At 38.7% G+C, this 19,741-nt stretch overlaps 1 protein-coding gene across 6 annotated transcripts in view; it reads right to left on the bottom strand.

Annotated features, from left to right (window-relative positions):
• Window positions 1-19,741, bottom strand: part of CDON (cell adhesion associated, oncogene regulated) — a 123,376-nt gene that overhangs the window by 58,655 nt on the left and 44,980 nt on the right. For all 6 annotated transcript variants that reach the window (XM_077112507.1, XM_077112502.1, XM_077112508.1 and 3 more), the window contains exons 3-8: window positions 18,764-19,030; window positions 17,365-17,511; window positions 15,550-15,693; window positions 14,639-14,926; window positions 12,897-13,166; window positions 5,033-5,386 (exon numbers count right to left, since the gene is read on the bottom strand). In XM_077112507.1, the coding sequence (XP_076968622.1) occupies window positions 5,033-5,386; window positions 12,897-13,166; window positions 14,639-14,926; window positions 15,550-15,693; window positions 17,365-17,511; window positions 18,764-19,030 (1,470 nt within the window). The remainder of the gene's footprint in view (window positions 1-5,032; window positions 5,387-12,896; window positions 13,167-14,638; window positions 14,927-15,549; window positions 15,694-17,364; window positions 17,512-18,763; window positions 19,031-19,741) is intronic.

Genomic DNA, 19,741 nt, shown 5'->3' with positions numbered 1-19,741 from the left:
AGATAGAAGATACAATTTTAAAAGTCTTTAAAGGACTTTTCAGGCCTTTAAGGGGACTTTCAAAAGAATTTTCTTATGTATTACCCTCAATTTATCTTCTGAACAACTCTGTGAAACATGTTCAGTAGAGAGTGTGCCGGTTTGAGGCTATTATGTACCCTAGAGAAGCCATGTCCTTTAATCCTCATTCAATATTGCTGGATGGGAGCTTTTTGATTATTTCCATGGAGATGTGATGCACCCAATCAAGGGGGATAACTTTTGATTAGATGGTTTCCATGGAGATGTGTCTCCACCTATTCAAGGTAGGGTTGCTTACTAGAGCCCTTTAAGAGGGAACCACTTTGGAAAGAGCTGAGAGCCCACACAGCCAGAGACCTTTGGAGATGCATAAAGAAAATATCCCCAGGGAAGCCACTGAAGAAGGTGAAGATAAAACTAGCAGACATCGCCATGTGCCTTTCTAGCTGAGAGAGAAACCCCAAACATCATCAGCCTTCTTTAACCAAGGTATCTATCCCTGGATGCCTTAGTTTGGACATTTTAATAGCTTTGCCTTAATTTGGACATTCCACAGCCTTGGAACTGTAAACCTGCAACTTAATAAATTCCCCTTTTTAAAAGCCATTCCGTTTCTTGTATATGCATTCCAGCAGACTTTACAAACTAAAACAGACAGCTAGCTTTTTTTTTTTTTTGAGGTAGAATATTTTTTTAATTGAAAAAGAGATCAGTAAAACTCGGGCTTTATAAGTATTATAGTTATAGTAATGTACATGGATTTAATGACTCTGAATTAAAACTTGCTAAACAGGAAATACAACCAGATCTGTCAAAGATGTCCCCATTGAGACTTCTCAAACCAGCAACGCCCACCCCAAACTATTCAGGAAGCCCAGGCTGGCTCCCATTGGAGTTCCAAAGAATTACAACTCACCCTACAAATATGTGTATATCCAGGACCTCTGAAAACCAGGGCTCTGGAAAGAAGAAAAAAGGGAGGGCAGTCATCTCTCTTTGACCTTGCCACTCCCCCCTCCACAGTAAACAGAGTAAAGGATTGCCAGTGTGCTAGAACTTAACAAGGTTCAGATGCCAATGGCAAGTGAGCTGCTATGAACTATTCCAGACCTTTAACAAACTCAGCTGGACCCTTAACAATTATTACAGACCATATAAAAGAGGCAATGCAGGACCATTTAGATGAGTGAAGCTGATGGGATTATTATGCCAATAAGATAGTGTTTTTTCAAGACAAAATCCTGGCTGGGGGTAGAAGTGAGGGGAATAGCTCAAAAATCTAATCAGAAACAAGATAGCTCATGTAACTTCTAAGGGCCTCAGCTTTCTCACATCTAAAGCGAGGCAGTTGGACAAAATATCTATGTCCTGATTCCCAGGGGTATGGACCTTCCTGGCAACGTGGGAACTCCTAGAATGAGCTGGGACTCAGCACCAAGGGACTAAGAAAACCTTCTTGACTGAAAGGGGGAAGAGAGAAATGAGACAAAATAAAGTGTCAATGGCTGAGAGAGAAAAAAAAAAAATCTATGTCCATCAGCTATGACTATGACATCTACGCCTTCCTTTACACTCCATTTACATGAAAAAAAAATCATCCCAGCTAACTTCTACGCAAGCTTCCCCTGCACTACACCTGTCTTGCAACTCAATTTTTTTCAATCTACTAAATTTATTTTAACATTTGTTCCCCCTATTAATTATTTTTAATCCATGTTTTACTCATCTGTCAATAACGTAGATAAAAGGAGCAGCAGATACATGGTTTTCACAATCACAGAGTCACATTGTGAAAGCTATATCATTATACAATCATCTTCAAGAAACATGGCTACTGGAACGCAGCTCCACATTTTCAGGCAGTTCCCTCAGGCCTCTCCATTACACCTTAACTAAACAGGTGATATCTATTTAATGCATAAGAATAATCTCCAGGATAACCTCTCAACTCTGTTTGGAATCTCTCAGCCATTGACACTTTATTTTGTATCTTTTCACTCTTCTCCCTTTTGGTTGAGAAAGTTTTCTCAATCCCTTGATGCTGAGTCTCAGCTCATTCCAGGATTTCTGTCCCATGTTGCCAGGAAGGTCCACACCCCTGGGAGTCATGTCCCATGTAGACAGGGGGAGGGCAGTGAGTTTGCTTGTTGTGTTGGCTGGAGAGAAAGGCCACATCTGAGCGACAAAAGAGGTTCTCTTGGGAGTGAGTTAGGCCTAATTTTATTTTTTAATTAATTTTTTTATTTTTTTAAAAAATACCAAAAAACACCAAACAAATGCAAACATTCGTAACTTTTGATCATTCCGTTCTACATATATGACCAGTAATTCACAATATCATCACATAGTTGCATATTCATCATCATGATAATTTCTTGGAACATTTGCATCTATTTAGAAAAAGAAATAAAAAGAAAACAGAAAAAAATTCATACATACCTTACCCCCATCCCTCCCCCTCACCAATCAACTGCATTTCACTCTAAATTTATTTTAACATTTGTTTCCCCTATTATTCATCTTTATTCCGTATGTTTTACTCATCTGTTGATAAAGTAGATAAAAGGAGCATAAGACACAAGGTTTTCACAATCACACAGTCATACTGCGAAAGCTATATCATTATACAATCATCTTCAAGAAATATGGCTACTGGAACACAGCTCCACATTTTCAGGCAGTTTCCTCCAGCCTCTCCACTACATCTTGACTAACAAGGTGATATTTATTTAATGTGTAAGAATAACCTCCAGGATAACCTCTCAACTCTGTTTGGAATCTCTCAGCCATTGACACTTTATTTGGTCTCATTTCACTTTTCCCCCTTTTGGTAGAGAAGGTTTTCTCAATCCCCTGATGCTGAGTCTCAACTCATTCTAGGGGTTTTCTCAATTCCTTGATGCTGAGTCTCAGCTCATTCCAGGATTTCTGTCCCACGTTGCCAGGAAGGTCCACACCCCTGGGAGTCATGTCCCATGTAGACCGGGGGAAGGTGGTGAGTTTGCTTGTTGTGTTGGCTGGAGAGAGAGGCCACATCTGAGCAACAAAAGGTTCTCTTGGGGGTGACTCTTAGGTCTAATTTTAAGTAGGCTTGACCTATCCTTTGTGGGGTTAAGTTTCATATGAACAAACCCCAAGACTAGGGGCTCAGCCTATAGCTTTGATTGTCCACACTGCTTGTGAGAATATCAGGAATTCAACTTGGGGAAGTTGAATTTTCCCCCTTTCTCATCATTCCCTGAGGGGGGCTTTGTAAATACTTTTTTATTCACTTTTCAAATCACTCTGGGATTTATCGGGGCATCACTCTGGACAAACCAATAAAATCTCATGTCCTACTCAAGGTTTCAAGTACTATGGTATTCAATTAAGCTGTCCACATAAGTTATATTAGGAAATCTTGCAACTCAATTTTGAGCAGAACTACTCTCATTTCTGCTTGGAGGAACAGATATATAAATAAACAAACATATGCATATTTATACCTACACCTATACCTACACCCTACCCACATATCAATTTATATGTTTGCCTGCATTTATACAACACCCAACTATCTTCTTTATTTGAAGATTCTTAAGCTTATAAAATCAGTAACTATTTCTTCCCTCCCCTAAATACCACCACAAGGGATAATTATAATGTAGTAATAGATAGTTATAATTATAATCTAACAGTTTTTATTGAAGCCTTCTGTGATCAGACACAACTGTGGGCATTTTACATCTCTTAGAGCCATGGATTCTCATGAGCCCCACGAGTAGGGCACTGTCACTACCCCTGCAATTGCAGATGAGGAAGGAGGCACAGAGAAGCTCACGAGCTCGCCCTGGGTCCTTGGTGGCCGAGCTGTGAGTCTCACTTAGCCTGCAAGCTCAGCATCCACATCACTTTCATTTCTGACATTCGTGGAGCAGCTCGAGAGGACAAATGGGAGCGTCTGGCCTTTCCCACTTCATCCTAGGTCCAGCTCCATGCAGGCTTGGAGGTCCTTCCCTGCATCTGAGTGACAGTGTCCACGTCCCGGCTCTATCCACTCTACCACCTCTGCCCTGCAAAAGACCACCCTGTGGCCACTCCTTGGGCAGAAGGGCCACATGTTGGTGGCACAGTCCACTCTCTGGTGGATGGACTTGGGAAAAAGACTGGTGTGGAACTAGACTGTGAACTAATTAAAGCAGGGAACCAGAGGCCCAGACCTGTTGTCTAGGAGGTACCCTGGTAAGGAAAGGTGGATTCTTCCACCTGTGGGAAGGGACCCAGGTAGAAGCCTTCTAAGGCCCAGGGCAAGGGCCTCGGCTGCCTATAGGACTAAGGGGAGTTCTTTTCCCTGATACTCTGTCACGCACATGAAAACCATGGCAACAATCTCCAGCCAAAAGGTTAGTTAGCTATTGGGGAACTCTGTTCTAAATGTCCACTAATGGAAGGTCTGAACCTGAATTCAGTCAAATTTGAATTAATTTAAATAAATATTGATATTCGATATACTAGTATTTTGACATAGTTTTAAGTTACCATCACCAAAAGCAGTAAAGTATAAAGAATTAATATTATAGTCCTATTAGAAAAATAACCCTGCATAAAGTACGGTGAAATTATACCTCTCAGTATTGGTTGATAACACATAACTCTATGTTCTCCATGACAGCCAACCCTTATCTGTACTTATTAAAGGTTCACCTCCAAAGTGTCAGCAATGACACTTACAGTAGCTTAGAAAACTAAAGCATTAATCCATGCAAGAGATCATATCTCATTCCCAAATGAGAGCTCCTCATATGACAACGACAAGCTTAACAAACACACAAGAAATGGAGGCCAGGGTTCATCTGACTCACATAAGTCCAAACACCAGGAAAATAGCTCTGCATGTCACTGCTGTCTGAAAAAGAAGTGTCCATTTAGAGATTGCTGGATTCATGAAAATGATAGACTTCAAAACAGTTTATTCCCTCCTATAAAAGGAAAACTGCTCAACTGAGGGGAAAAAATACTAATGGTAACTCACCAACTGTAAGGAATGCTTCTGACTGTGTGGTACCATGTTCATTTGTAGCTTCGCAGGTGTACTTCCCAGTATGTTCCTGAGTAACAGCCTGAATATAGAGAGAACTTGAGCCAGCTCGGGACATGATGAAGTAGGCAGGCTCCAGGTGAGAGCTTCCAGGTCTTCCTAGGTGTGATTTTCGGGATTTAGACCTAAGGACTTGAGAGGGGTGGCTGGTCATCAATCCGTGGCTGTCATACCAGCGAATAGTGGGAACTGGCCATCCAGTGGCATTGCAGGAGAAAGTAACAAAGTTTCCATCCAGCACCTTTGTACTTACTGGAGCTGAAATTATAACTGGCTTGGATCCATTGTCTATTAAAAAAGCAATTCACATACAACAAATTAAGAACATTATAGTACATACAATGCAAAATAATCTCATCTGATTGTAGTAAATATGAGAGTAATGGTCAGAAGAAAGATATTCCCCTCCTTGTTAACTCCCTTTTCAACTATAATACCAAGTAAAAATGTCAATAAAAGGTACAGCTTTTCACAGTCTTGGGCTCCAGGACATTTCCTATGTAGATTTCCTGTCCTTCAGAAAGGAGGGAACATATGTAAAGAAATCTATTGAGAGTTTTTCAATAGGTATACTGTACATATTTGACTCTGTAAATATAGAACATGTGAAGACAAAATCTGGGACAAAAAAAGATGTAAAAAAGCATAAAACTACTAAGAATCTTCTGTCAAGAAAATGGTCAATACCAGGGATAAAAAAAAAATCTTTCTCCTGTCTCAAAAGTCAAGTGGCACCAACTCTTTCCTTTTGGTTCCAGGTCTTCTCTGGGAGTATTTTTACATGCGCCTACATTGGAATACTGATCAACACAAATGACATTTTCTCCAGCAGCTCTCTACCTTTCCTGACTCCTATTGAACTTTAGCATCCCATGTTTAATAAAACCAAACAGCGTTTGGTATTATCAGACTTCTGAGTTTCTGTCAATTTAGTGAGTATAAAAATGCTATTGCACCAGTCAAAACCTGCATTTTCCTGAGTACTGATGAGGTTTTACACGTGCCAGTTTTTCTATTAGGTCATTTATCTCTTCCTCAATGGTCCAGAGGAGTTCTTTATATACACCAGATACTGTTCTTGTTATGCTACTACTATCTTTTCCCAACTTATTGCTTTCTTTTTCATTTTATAATGGCATCACTTAATAATGAGAATGTTTTAATTTCAATGAAAGTCTAATATATCAATCTTTTCTTAAAATTAGGCTTTTTAAATGTCTTGTTTAAGTTTTTATCAACAGAGCATATAGATATTTTATATTTTCTTCAAAAGTTTTTACATTAGGCCTTTCATATTAAGGTCTTGAATCCACTAGGAACTTAGCTTTGTATATGATGTGCTTTAAGGATTTAAGTTCACATTTTTCTCCAATTTGATAACCAATTATTCCACATTATTATTTGAAATGGATACCCTTCCCCTGGTCATCTGCAATACAGCTCAGTCAAGTCCTTGGGTGGGAAGTCTGTATTTTATTTCATGAATCTATTTGTCTGTTCCTGCCACAATACATCTTAATTACTAAACCTTTTTATTAGGTTTTAATACTTTAATACTTAATACTCACCACATTCTTTTTCTTCTTTTAGGAGTTCTTAGCCATTTTGGGGTTTTTGACGACCCATATAAATTTTACAGTTTGTCAAACTGCTCCAAATATTCTGACGGGATTTTAATTGGGATTACATAGAATGATTTTGAAAAGAACCAACAACTGTTGTGGTACTGAATTTTGGTATCCATGAAGTGGTATACCTTTCCACCTATTTGAGTCTTCCTTAATATTGCTAATATAAAAAAATAATTTATTAATTATACTTAAAATTTTCTGTTTGTGGTTGGTTTGAAGACAGGCAATTAATTCTTGTTTGTTGGTCTTCATTCAGCCACCTTGCTAAACACTCTTATTATTTCTAATAATTTGCTGGCAAACTATTTGGGGTTTTCTATGTTGACAATCGCATCATCTATAAACTGATAACATTTGGTTTCTTTATTTTTTATCCTTACATCTCTTCTTTCTTTTTATTGGATTTCTGTGCTGGGTAGACTCTCCAATATAATGTTGAAAAGAAAAGGGAAAGTTTCACATTTCTCCATTTAAAAATAATTTTTCACCTAAGTTTTTGTTAAATACTCTTTATCAAGTTAAGAAAGTCCCCTTCTATTTCTAGTTTTTAAAGAGTATCTAACATAAATAGTTACTGAATTCTGTCTAATGTTTTTCTGCCTCTAGTGAGATGACCAGCTGTTTTTCTCCTTTTTTCAATAAACAATGTGAATAAAAATTTACATTTTCCAATGAGAGATTTAACAAATTTACTTAGGGTTTTTGCACCTATATTCGTAAATGATACTGGCCTACAAGTTTCCTTTCCAGCACCATCCTTTAGTGATTTTGTAATCAAGATTATATTGACTAAGGGGTGTTTCTTCTTTTCCTTTACCCCAGAAGAGTTTATGTAATATTTGGGATGGTCTATTATGTAAAAGTTTAGTAGAACTGCCCCATCAAACCATCTACCTGGGGGGTAGTTTCTTTGTGGGAAGTTCTTTCAGTCCTAATTCAGTATCTTTGACAGCTATATTTTATGTATTTTTAAGTAAGGCTTGCTAAGTTATATTTTTCTGAAAAATTTGCCCATTTTTGTCTATATTTTTAAATTAATAGCAGAAAGCTTATCATAGTCTTATCTTATTTTTAGTCTCTACAAGACTTGTACTTATACCCCATTTCTTTCCCTCAGATTTATTTATTTGTACTTGCTCTTTGTTCTTGATCAATTTTACCAAAGATTTGGCCATTTTATTAGACTTATTATAAACAACCAACTTTTATCTTTATTGATTTTATTTTACCTATTTTCTATTTAGTTCATTTCTGTCCTTATCTTTAATATGACCTTTCTTCTGGTTTCTTTTAATTTTTTCTGTTGTTCTTTCACTTAGCTCACTAATTTTCAGTCTTACTAGTTTTCTTTTATGAGCACTGAAGGCTCTAAATTTCCTTCTAAGTTCCACTTCTCCGCATCCCATAAAACTTGACCTGTTGCATTTCATTATTATCCAGTTCAAAATATCTTAAACTTCCATTCTGATTTCTTTTTTTGACCCAGTTATTGAAAGTGCATTTTTAAATTTCCAAACTCATGGCAATTTTTTTAAAAATCGTCTTTGTATTTATTATTAACTTCTAAATTAATTCACTAGGGTCAGAGAAGGTGGTTTGTATTTCCTTAAAACTTGCTTTAAGGCCCAGTAGACTGGGTAGTCAATTGTTATGATATTCCTTGAGATAAATAGGTGGTCTCTAATTGTCAGGTACAAGGTTCTCTAGACATCCCATAAATTAACACTGTATATTTTATTGTTTAAATCTTCTATCCCTGTACAGATTGTGCGTGCATGCAGACCTGAGAGCAGTATTTGGTAACCAGTCTCCAAATAAACCATGTCCTCCATGTCCTGGTGGAGTTCCCTTCCCCCTTGAATCTGGGCTAACTTGTGAGTCATGTTTGACTGATAAAAGGCAGCAGAAGTCATGTGACCTAACCTTAGATTAGGTCCTAAAAAGCCCTGCAGCTTCCACCTGTGTCCTCTGGCACACCTGCTCTGGGGGAAGCAGCCACCACACAAGCAGAACTCTGAAACTGCCTTGCTGTGGAGAAGAACAACACAGCTACAGAGAAAGAAAGAGAGAGCTGCCTGGCCTGCTTCCAGATGTTCCAGCCATCTCAACCCTGCCATCAAACACATGAGTAACAAACTTGACTGGATGCCCAGCCCAGCTGAGCCTTCAGGTGACTCTAACCCAAATTTCCATCTTACCACAACCACGTAAAAGACCCCAAGCAAGAGCTGCCCAGCTGATTCACAAAAATAATAATAAATTGTTTTAAGCACTAAGTTTTGGAGTAGTTTGTTACACAGCAAAAGTTAACAACTATTTTGAGATCAACTTTTGCAACAGCAGAGATCAAGTCAACTCCTCCATTTAATCCTATCAATTTTTGCTTTACATGATTTGAGACCCTATTGTTAGATCTTATTTCTTTTTTTTTTTTTTTTGCATGGGTCGGCACCGGGAATCAAACCCAGGTCTCCGGCATGGCAGGCAAGAACTCTGCCTGCTGAGCCACCATGGCCTGCCCTTATTATTTTTTTAATCCCTAGTTAGTACTGTATAATCTTTAGATTATCTCTACAGAGATGTGACCCACCAATTGTGGATATTAACCTTTGATTAGAGGGAGAGGTAACTCTACCTATTCCAGGTGAACCTTGATTAGTTTACTGGAATCCTTAAAAAGAGGAAATTTTTGAACCATGAAAGAGCCACGAGAACCACGAGAGCCCATGCGGCCTTTGGAGATGAAGAAGGAAAATGCCCCTGGGGGAGCTTCATGAAACAAGAAGCCTGGAGAGAAAGCTAGCAGATGTCACCATGTTCACCATGGGCCTTTCCAGTTGAGAGAGAAACCCTGAACGTCACTGGCCTTCTTGAACCAAGGTATCTTTCCCTGATGCCTTACATTGGACATTTTTATAGCCTTGCTTTAATTTGGACATTCATGCAGGCTTAGGACTGTAAACTAGCAATTTAATAAATTCCCCTTTTAAAAGCCATTCCGTTTCTGGTATTTTGCATTCCGGAAGCTAGCAAACTAGGACGCTCCCCTACCTATTGATCAAGTTCTTTGTTCTTCACTCTTTTTTATATTTTCAACCTTTCTTTTAGGATCATTTTTCTTATTCCTGAAGTACAACCACCTTTACACATTTCTTTGATAAGGGTCAATTGGTGGTAAACTCCTTCAGTTTTCACCTTTCACAAAGTATCCTGGTTTCACCCTCATTCCTGAGAGATGGCTTTTCTCCCAGTACCCTTAAACTTATTACACAGCTTTCAGTCTTCAATGCTGCTACCGAGAAGTCTGCTGCCAGTTTAACTGTTATTCCCTCGTAAGTAATCTGTCTTTTCTCTCTTGCTGCTTTTAAGATCTTCGTCTTTGTTGACAACTTCACTACCATATGCCTAGGCTGGATTTCTTTTTATTTACCCTGCATGGTATATATGGGGCTTCCTGAATCTTCCATATTTATCAAGTCTACAAAAAGCCTCCCCTTTCTCCTCTCTCCTCTTGGATCTCTTAAAGGTACTTATTTTGTTCCCTCTTTTTTTTTTTTTGTATGCTGTATGGTGGGAGTCACATTTCATTCTTTTTCCATGTGACTATCCTGTCATTACAGCACCATTTGTTGATTTTTTTTTTTTTTTTTTTTTTGGCAGGGGTTGGGGAGGGGAGTGCATAGACCAGGAGTCGAACCTGGGTCTCCCACATGGCAGGCAAGAATTCTACCACTGAGCTACCCTCGCACCCCCTTCCCCCTCTTAACTTCTCTTTCCTTGATGGTAATTTCTCCTTGTCTTCCTGTATTGGAAGCCAGATCTCAGTTACCACTGAGATGCTTAAGCTTACTTCTGTTGGGAACCAAGGAGTTCTAGACCTTCTTCCAGGTCTCCAGGTTTATTCCTGGAGTTCAGTTCCCCACTTTGCCACCCCCTCAAGGCTCAAACTAAGACCAACCTGCTCTAAGGGGAGCCCACCCTAGGTGCAGACTCATCCCTCAGTACTCTGCCTTCAATGCCTGTTTTTCCTTCTTGCGGGAGCAGGGACTAGGTGGGGGCCTTGAAAACTCATTATTTCTCCAAGCCTCCCAGCACAAGTTATTTTGTTGTGGGAGGACCTTCCCTAAGCATCTAGTCTGCCATACTAACACAAGCCTTACTTTTCATATCTAAACAGACACTATATTTTTAAAGCAAATGGCTAGAGCTGCTCTCAATAGATTTATTTACTACTATTGGTCAACTGCCACCAAATTAGAAGGGCACAAAGTAATAAGCTAAAAAGGACGGTGCAAATTTAATATATTTACACAGAAAGAATGGATTCTTCACACTGTCATAAATAGGTAGGTGGCATAATATGGAGAATAAAGACACATGAGACATGTAAGATACTAAGGTACCCTAGCTTCCTAAAAACATGTTGGGCAATTTATCAGAGCAAAATACCTACAAGAAATATATGCTCCCACAAAAGAAAAGATGGGTAAATTAGTCTACATAGGATCAGAAATGTTTGTACATTAAAACTAAGTAATGGGTGGGCCGCGGTGGCTCAGCGGGCAAGAGTGCTTGCCTGCCATGCCGGAGGACCCCGGTTCGATTCCCGGCCCCAGCCCATGTAAAAAACAAACAAACAAACAAAATATAATAAAACAAGAAAATGTTTAAAGATGTTTCCCTTTCTTCCTCCCGTCCATCCTTCCTTCCTTCTCTGTCTTTCTTTCCTTCCCTTCCTCCCTCTCTCTTTAAAAAAAAAAAATAAAAAAAATAAATAAATAAAAATAAAAATAAAACTAAGTAATCAGGGCAACAACGGCTCAGTGGCAGAGTTCTTGCCTGCCATGCCAGAGACCCGAGTTCAGTTCCCGGTGCCTGCCCATGTAAAATTAAATAAATAAATAAGTAATCATAAGCAAAGTCAAAAGATAAATGACAAATTGCAATGAAATATTTATAACTCATATCACAGACAAAAGATTAATTTCCTTATTAAATAAAGAACTCTTATAGGTTAGTAAGAAAAAAAAATCAAACTAATTTTTTAAATGGGCAAAAGACAATGACCAGTCAACACACAAGAATTCAAACTCAAATGGCTCATAAACATATGAACAGATGCCCCACTTTACTGATAATAAAAGAAATGCATATCAGATCGGCAAAAATAGACAGGATTGACATATCCTGTGTTAGCAAGCATAAGAGGAAATAGACATAGATATCCAGTGCTGGTAGGACCAAAAACTAGTAAACGATTATGGAGAGCAATTTGGTAATAACTACCAAAGTTGAGAATGCATCTACCTTCATTCACAAGTTCATTTCTAGGAACGTATTTTGTAGATACTGATATATAAACAAGACAGTCCATGCAGAAGGATATTTATTATAGAAGTAGGTGTAAAAGCAAAAGATCAGAAATACCCATCACTAAAGTACTAATCAAATTCTTTACAAGTACATAGTGGAATTCTAAGCAGCCTTTATGTTTTTTATTTGAATTTTTATGTTGTATGGTGGTGTCACATTTCATTATTTTTCCATGTGAGTATCCCGTTATTGCAGCACCATTTACTGAATTTTTGTTTGTTTGTTTTTTGGAAGTGCATGGACCAGGAATCAAACCCAGTCTCCCACATGGCAGGCGAGAATTCTACCACTGAACTACCCTTGTACCTCATAAGCAGCAATTTTTAAAAAGGAATGAGAATACCCTTTGATGTTACATATGGGGAGACAGTCAAGATATCAAATGCAAAATCTGAATAAAGAAAGCTGCCACCATTTATATAAACAAAAAGACATTATTATATAATGCATTCATACACATGGGTGTGTGTGTAAATGTTTCTATTTGCACACACAAGGATAGTTAAGAAACTGATAGAACTAGTTAGTTTGGAAAAGGGACCTGGCTGGCAGAATAACGAGTGAGAAGGAGCCTTTTCCACATATCCTTTTAAACTATGTAATATGTACTGAATGAGCTTGAAGAAATAAAGTTGCTTCTTCATGGAAATGCCTATCTGCAATTAGAAAGGAATCTGGAAAATGCACATGATTCTGTTATGGTGATGGGATTTTTTCTTTTAATAAAAATGATTTAATTTTTAATCATGACAAAAGCTTATCTTTAGGTCATGATTCCATGACCTAAAGCCTACCTTTTTCAATTTCAAGTCTCCCAGTAGACTGCATAAATCCAATCCCATTATCTGCCAAACACTGATACAGCCCCGAATCTTCCATGGTTACACCACTGATTTTCAGGCCATTTCCAGAAGTTAGATGCCGAGAGGAAGGATGAAGGGGCTGTGCGTTATGAAACCAGGTGTGGCTGGGGGCTGGGTTCCCATGCACATCACAGGTGAAATGCACTGTGGCCCCCAGAGATGCTGTCTGATCCTGCAGTCCCTTAGATACTGAAGCATGTTCTGAAAATAAAACATGCAATTAAACCCTAGCCCTCAAGATGCACTTTTAAAATTTTTACATGAGTCATAAAAAAATCTTCTCTCAACCAACAGCTAGTTAAAACCAAGTTGTATTGTTTATTCACATTCTCCCATCTGCTGTGGTCATCAAGAAAAAAATTAGAAATGCATTTTAACTTTCCTCTAATAGGATAGATCATATGTTACTAATAAGTCACAATATCTTTTTATAGAACTCTCCACCTACCTACCTCCCCCCGTCACACACAAATGCACACACATGCACACACATGCACACACACGTACACATGTACACATAAATAGTTTCTAATCCTGGGCTTCTCTTAGCATTTGTTCGAGGAGATTGGTTTGAAATAAAGAAGTTTCTTTGGATTTCCCACTAAACAGGAGTCAGATAAGATGATGTTTATTCAGAGGCTAAATTCTTTTTGTAAACAGCCTTCTACTTTGAGGCTAGATATATACTAGGCAAAAAAACTTCTTTTTGGACTTATAAAGTTACATTTACCTAGGCAAAGGAAATCATTCATCAGCATGTATAGTTTATGCCCAAATTAACTGACAATTATGTTAATCTAATCCTAATTATCATTGTATTTTAAAGCCAATTTGCCATATACACACTTAGATTAATTCCAGCATTGCCACCTACATCTGGCCAGTGTTGGAAATGAACACATGCAGAGGGTACACAAAATTATATTTACTATAAACCCATTTCCTATCTACATTTTTTCTAATTTTCAGGAAAATCTATCTTGATAAAGGAAAACAGTATCTCCTGTCACACATAAGAGTGAGATATATAACTGTAGGAAATGAAAAGAATAACTTTGAGGCAAAGAAATGAAAAAGAATAACTTTGAATATAGAAATGTGACAGGAAATAATACAAATTTTGAGTCTAAAGGAAGAGCTAAATATGGGTGAAAGCATCCCAAAAGGGAAAATAAAATGAAGTAGAGGGTAGGCCACAGTGGCTTAGTGGCAGAGTTCTAACCTGCCATGCCAGAGACCTGGGTTTGATACCCGGTGCTTGTCCATGCAAAAAAAGAAAAAAGAAATCGGTTTCCTTTTTGGGATGATATTTTCTACCCAGCACCGTCTTAGCTACTATAGTTGGTACTACATGCTGAAATAGCTCAACAGCTTACACAGTTTTTCTATCGATCTCCAGGCCCTTTCCCCAGGTCACGAGGAAGGGAGAACATGCTTTGCAAGTTGGGGTGAGGTTTCCAAGAACATCACATGTGAAATGTTCTGTGTCACCCAGAAGTTCTGCAGTCCTTTAGAGAAACGAAGTTTGTTCTGGCTTCCTCGTGTTGATATTTCTAGATATTTCCCTACTTCGTTTGTAGTTCACAAATAGATCTTCCATTCAAACATCCGTTAAACCAGAAAAACACCCTGACTGAAAAGAAAACAAACAAACAAAAAGAATAACACCTTACCAAGTACATTAACTATGTAAGTCACGTGCTTCAGGTCACCAGACTTGTTTCCCACCACACAGGAATAATTCCCGGAGTCCACTGGGTCAATGCTCTCTGTGGCAAGATGAGAATGCCACCTTCTCCAGCTGCTCCCCGGCACGACGTCCTGCCCATCCTTCAACCAGTGCACCTGAGAAACTGGAGCCCCGCTCACCACACACTCCAGGGTCACAGGGCTACGGGAAGGAACAGATAATGTCTGTGAAAGGGTGGGGTGGAGAATGTGAAAATCTCCTGATGAACGGCCTGGAAAAGGAAGGGGAAACCACCCATTAATAAGTATTCACTTCCAAACCCTTCCGTAGCAAAGCTGAGGACATCCCCATAAATGATCCCAGTTATTCTTATGCTATATTTAGTTTATACGACAGGTCGAGATTCTGTGGTCCTTTAGGACAATTTCGGAATCAGTGGACTGGAACTCAAGGAGTTCTGAAACCACTACCTCACTGTGCTTTGGCCACTGGCACTGCCTCTCCTCAACACCCACAATTTAAAAATCTCAGTTCAAAGAAACAGATATAGCTTTATTTTTTTTTTTCAAAATTCACAGTCAGCCACCAATTTGATTACCACTGCCATAAAGTTACATTTTCTCCAAAATGTCTTTCTATTGGAGCAAAGGGCAAAGTTCTCCACATATATACACTCTGACATCTTGACCAAAATTCCCCTCTAAAAAGTTGCTATATTTTAAAGACATGAGCAGTACTATTCTAAGATGCATTCGTGTGTTAACTTTTTTATAATTATTTTCTTACGTTAAATAGAATCTGAAAGAAAGTGAACTCTTATTGCCCAACTTTGTATGAGGAAGAATTTTGAACAGTTTTCCTTTTCTAGTTACCATTACTGTCTCAAATACTTACGACTCACAAGGAGCTTCTGGCCAGTGGGTTCAACTTTTAGTTCTTGTGTGACAGGATTAAAAGCTGCACACTTATATGACCCCCTGTCTTCTAAGGATACATTCAAAATATGGAGATTTCCTGATGGAAGGATTAAGTAATTATCTGCGGAAGGAAGGAGGCTATAGTTAGGTCTTTCCCCTTTAAGGCAGGCCCCATCACACAACTGTACACCAACAAAGGTTTACAGTTACGTTATATGACCAGCAGCAAATAAGCAATCAAGGAAAATTCATTAAATGAAGGAAAAGGAGAGTAAAGGCAGAAAAGGAAAAAAGTCAATGGTCCTAGAGTAACCAAATTAGACACCCTGGAAGCATTTTAACCACAGACCACTCATTTAGAATAAAGAAAGCACAAGAAACAAGTTTAGACAAAGATACAAGGACCACCCTACCAGCTTGTGTAAACTTAATTCTATAGCCATGGTTGCTTGCTCAGTACTCACGCACTGTTTATTCATTCACTTGTTTTTTCAACTAATATGTATAGAGCACTTATCCTCCAGCCTAGGCACAATGAGACAGGTGGGAACCAAGCAGATAAAAGACCTGCCCTCAGGCAGTTTCCTTCCCAGTAGGGGGATAAATAGCAAACAAGTAAACAAGAAGATATACAACACAATGCCCGCTGTGATAAATTTCATTAAGAGAAACAAAACCTCAGCCCCACCTCCCCTCTCTCTCAGCCAACATGGCAAGCAAACTCACTGCCCTCCCCCTCTCTACATGGGACATGACTCCCAGGGGTGTGGACCTCCCTGGCAACGTGGGACAGAAATCCTAGAATGAGCTGGGACTCAGCATCAAGGGATTGAGAACACCTTCTCAACCGAAAGGAAGAAGAAAGAAATGAGACGAAATAGAGTGTCAGTGCCTGAGAGATTTCAAACAGAGTTGAGATGTTATCCTGGAGGTTATTCTTAGGTATTATATAAATATCCCCTTTTTACTTTATGGTGTATTAGAGCGGCTTGAGGGAAGTACCTGAAACTGTAGAGCTGTGTTCCAGTAGCCATGTTTCTTGAAGATGATTGTATAATGATATAGCTTTTACAATGTGACTGTGTGATTGTGAAAACCTTGTGTCGGATGCTCCTTTTATCCTTTTATGGACAGATGGGTAAAATATATGGATAAAAAAATAAACAAATAATGGGGGAAACAAATGTTAAAATAAAATGTCAAAATAATTTGAGTAGATTGAAATACTAGTGATCAATGTAACAGAGTGGTAAGGGGTATAGAAAAAAATAGGGGGAACAAAGGTTAAAATAAATTGGGTAGATATAAATACTAGTGGTCAATGAGAGGGAAGGGTAAGGGGTATGGGATGTATGAGTTTTTCTTTTTTCTTTTTATTTCTTTTTCTGGAGCGTTGCAAATGTTCTAAGAAATGATCATGGTGATGAACATAAAACTATGTGATGATATTGTGAGCCACTGATTGTACACCATGTATGGAATGTTTGTATGTTAAGAATGTTTGCATTTGCATGTTGTTTTGTCATTAAAAATATTAAAAAAAAAAAAAAAAAAAAGCCTGGGCCCTCAGGTGGGCCTTCTCTAAGGACCTGAACAGAACCTTAAGGAGCGGAGGGAGGAGCCCGGCAGGTGGGGCTGCAGCCATCCAGTACCCTAACCACTGGCCTTCCTGACAACACACAATACATCTTGCTAATTTGTTCATCCACAGCACCTAGCATGCACAGCTGGGAGTAGGTTGCTTAATGAGCACTTACACTGCCCATGTCACTGGCTTTATTAAAGGTCTCACCTGTGGAATGTTTTAGCCATTTTCCCCGGATTTTATAGCGCACCTCAGCTCTGGGGTTGCTATCTGGTACCTTGCAGCCAATGAAACCAGAACTCTTTTCTTCTGCTGTAATAATATGCTTTGTTGATGAATCGAAATCACCAAGAACTAAAAAAAGTAATAAAATAAACAAACAATTGAATCCTTTTTTCTAGAGGAAATGTGAAAATTAGAAACGACGCCAGCAGCCTGACCATTTGCGGCAGCTGATCCCAGCCCAGCAAGGGGCACCACCCTATGACCGCAGGCTGCAGCTGGGGCAGGGAGGCGCGGCCGAGAACTGAGAACTAAGTCACCCTTTTTCAGAAGGCATAGCTTCCAGGGGACTAGAAGAAAAACAAAACTGCTGTTAAAACATCAAGGGGAACTAGAAAGCATAATTATTCCCATTCTGTCAAGATGAGCCCTTTCCAATCCAACCCCTCATCAAACCTGTATTGTTTGTACACACCCACGTGGCAATAAAACGGTTCACGGGGAATTAATTTAGGACATCGAGAAACAAAGTAGCATACTCTTTGAATCATCTGAATATACTAACTCTGGGTCTCAGTTCCCCTCATCTTAAGTTTACTACAGAAGGAGCTTGCACGAAGGGGTTCTTTATTATCTCCATCGCTGAGCATTCAGCAGCCTGCCACTAAGAATTCAGCTCTCCAGTGTGTGTTTTGGAGCTGTCCATGGGTCACAGCTCTACAAAAACATTTACTCTTCTCAGTTATGACAAACTCACTACTCCTGGGGAATCCAGATTTCTTCTGTAAATAGGGGTGCCCTTACAAAGACATTTTCCATTACTGGAAGCCATCACCCTTTGAAAGGCAGATGGCTCAAACTTACTAAAAAAAAAAAAAAAAACACTCATTCCAGATTTTCCATAAGTTCAATACTCAACATTCCTTTCTTTACAGTCAGTTTTTTTTTTCCTGCTTCTTCAACCTGGTTTGAATTACATAAATTAAAATCATCCAGTAATCAAGGCAAATAAACAATCAGATGTGAAAGAAAGATAAAGAATGACATTAAACAGCTGGGTGTCAAAGTGGACAATTTTGTTGTTGCTGATCTTAAGAACTTTTAAAAACTCACAAAGAAATTATTCACAATTCACATTAGAAAACTGTCCTGATTGTAACTTTGAAAAACACAACGTTTCCATACCCTTGTTACAGGTGAAGACACGAGGCTGGAAGACAGTAGGTTTAAGTATATTTCCCCAAGTTACGCACACAGCAAGAGTCGAGGTTGGGATGAGAACTCCTGTGTGTAATTGCAAACCCCATGCTTTTCCCTATACTCAAAAATGCAATTGCTAACATAGTAATTTTAGGGGGTTAAAAAGGGACAGTATTACACTCACCTGCAGCGGATACTGTCGCAGGCCCACTCACAATTGCACCGACACTATTGTTGGCAATGCACTGGTAGGAACCCGAAAGGGAGGGGTTAAGAGAAAGAATCGTCAAAGTCCCCTGATGAATCTTAATTTGTTCCATGTTTCTATCCAATCTTTTTCCATTAAGCAACCATGAGATATGAGCAGTCACAGGTTTAGCAGAACAATGTAATACTACGGGTCCCCCAAGTTTCTGGACAGCAGAGAGTGGCTCAGAAATAAAATACAAGCCTACAAGGGAACATTCCCCAGGTGTAAGGAGGGGGGAGAGGGAAAGGCAGGGAGGGAGGGAGGGAGAGAGAGAGAGACAGAAAAGTATATTAAACACAATTCATCTGGATCCATACAACTAAAGGCAATCTCCTATTTTATCTATATGCTATAGTTCTAATGCTTGTAAAAGTTCTAGCCACATTGTTATAGCCCATTTTTGGAAGAAAAGAAAAGGACAAAATACCAGCCCAGGATTTTCACAATTAGAGTAGAATAGGTAAATCACACAAAATACCAATTCTATTAATGGGAAATGGCAAACTGTTGTTTTAAAGCAGAGGCTTGTAAGAAATGGAAGTTAAAGATCTGGAAAGTTGAAGTGACTTTCAAATTTAAAAAATCTCTCTTATTTTACCAACAGGATTTGACTTATAAGAGCAACTTATACAAATAAAGGCTATGGTATTTCTTCACTACTTTAATATAAACTAATGTTCACCTTGTAACAAAATAGAGAGTTAGGAAGTCACAGCTGAAATGCAATGTCTATCCTTTTTTTAATATAAGGTTAAATAAGGTAATGAACAATCCTAACAGTTTTATTTGATGTTTGAAATAGTTTCACTTGTTGTGTCTATTTCTTCAGGAATTTTAGGGAGGACAGAAGTTCTTGCACGAAAATATCAAAACAGATTCCCCAAAGAAAAAGGGAAAACAGGAATATTGTTA

This window comes from Tamandua tetradactyla, chromosome 8 (genome assembly GCF_023851605.1).
Source record: "Tamandua tetradactyla isolate mTamTet1 chromosome 8, mTamTet1.pri, whole genome shotgun sequence".
NCBI lineage: Eukaryota > Metazoa > Chordata > Mammalia > Pilosa > Myrmecophagidae > Tamandua > Tamandua tetradactyla.
Note: the sequence above shows the minus strand (reverse complement) of the source record. Positions and strands in the feature narration are given on the sequence as shown.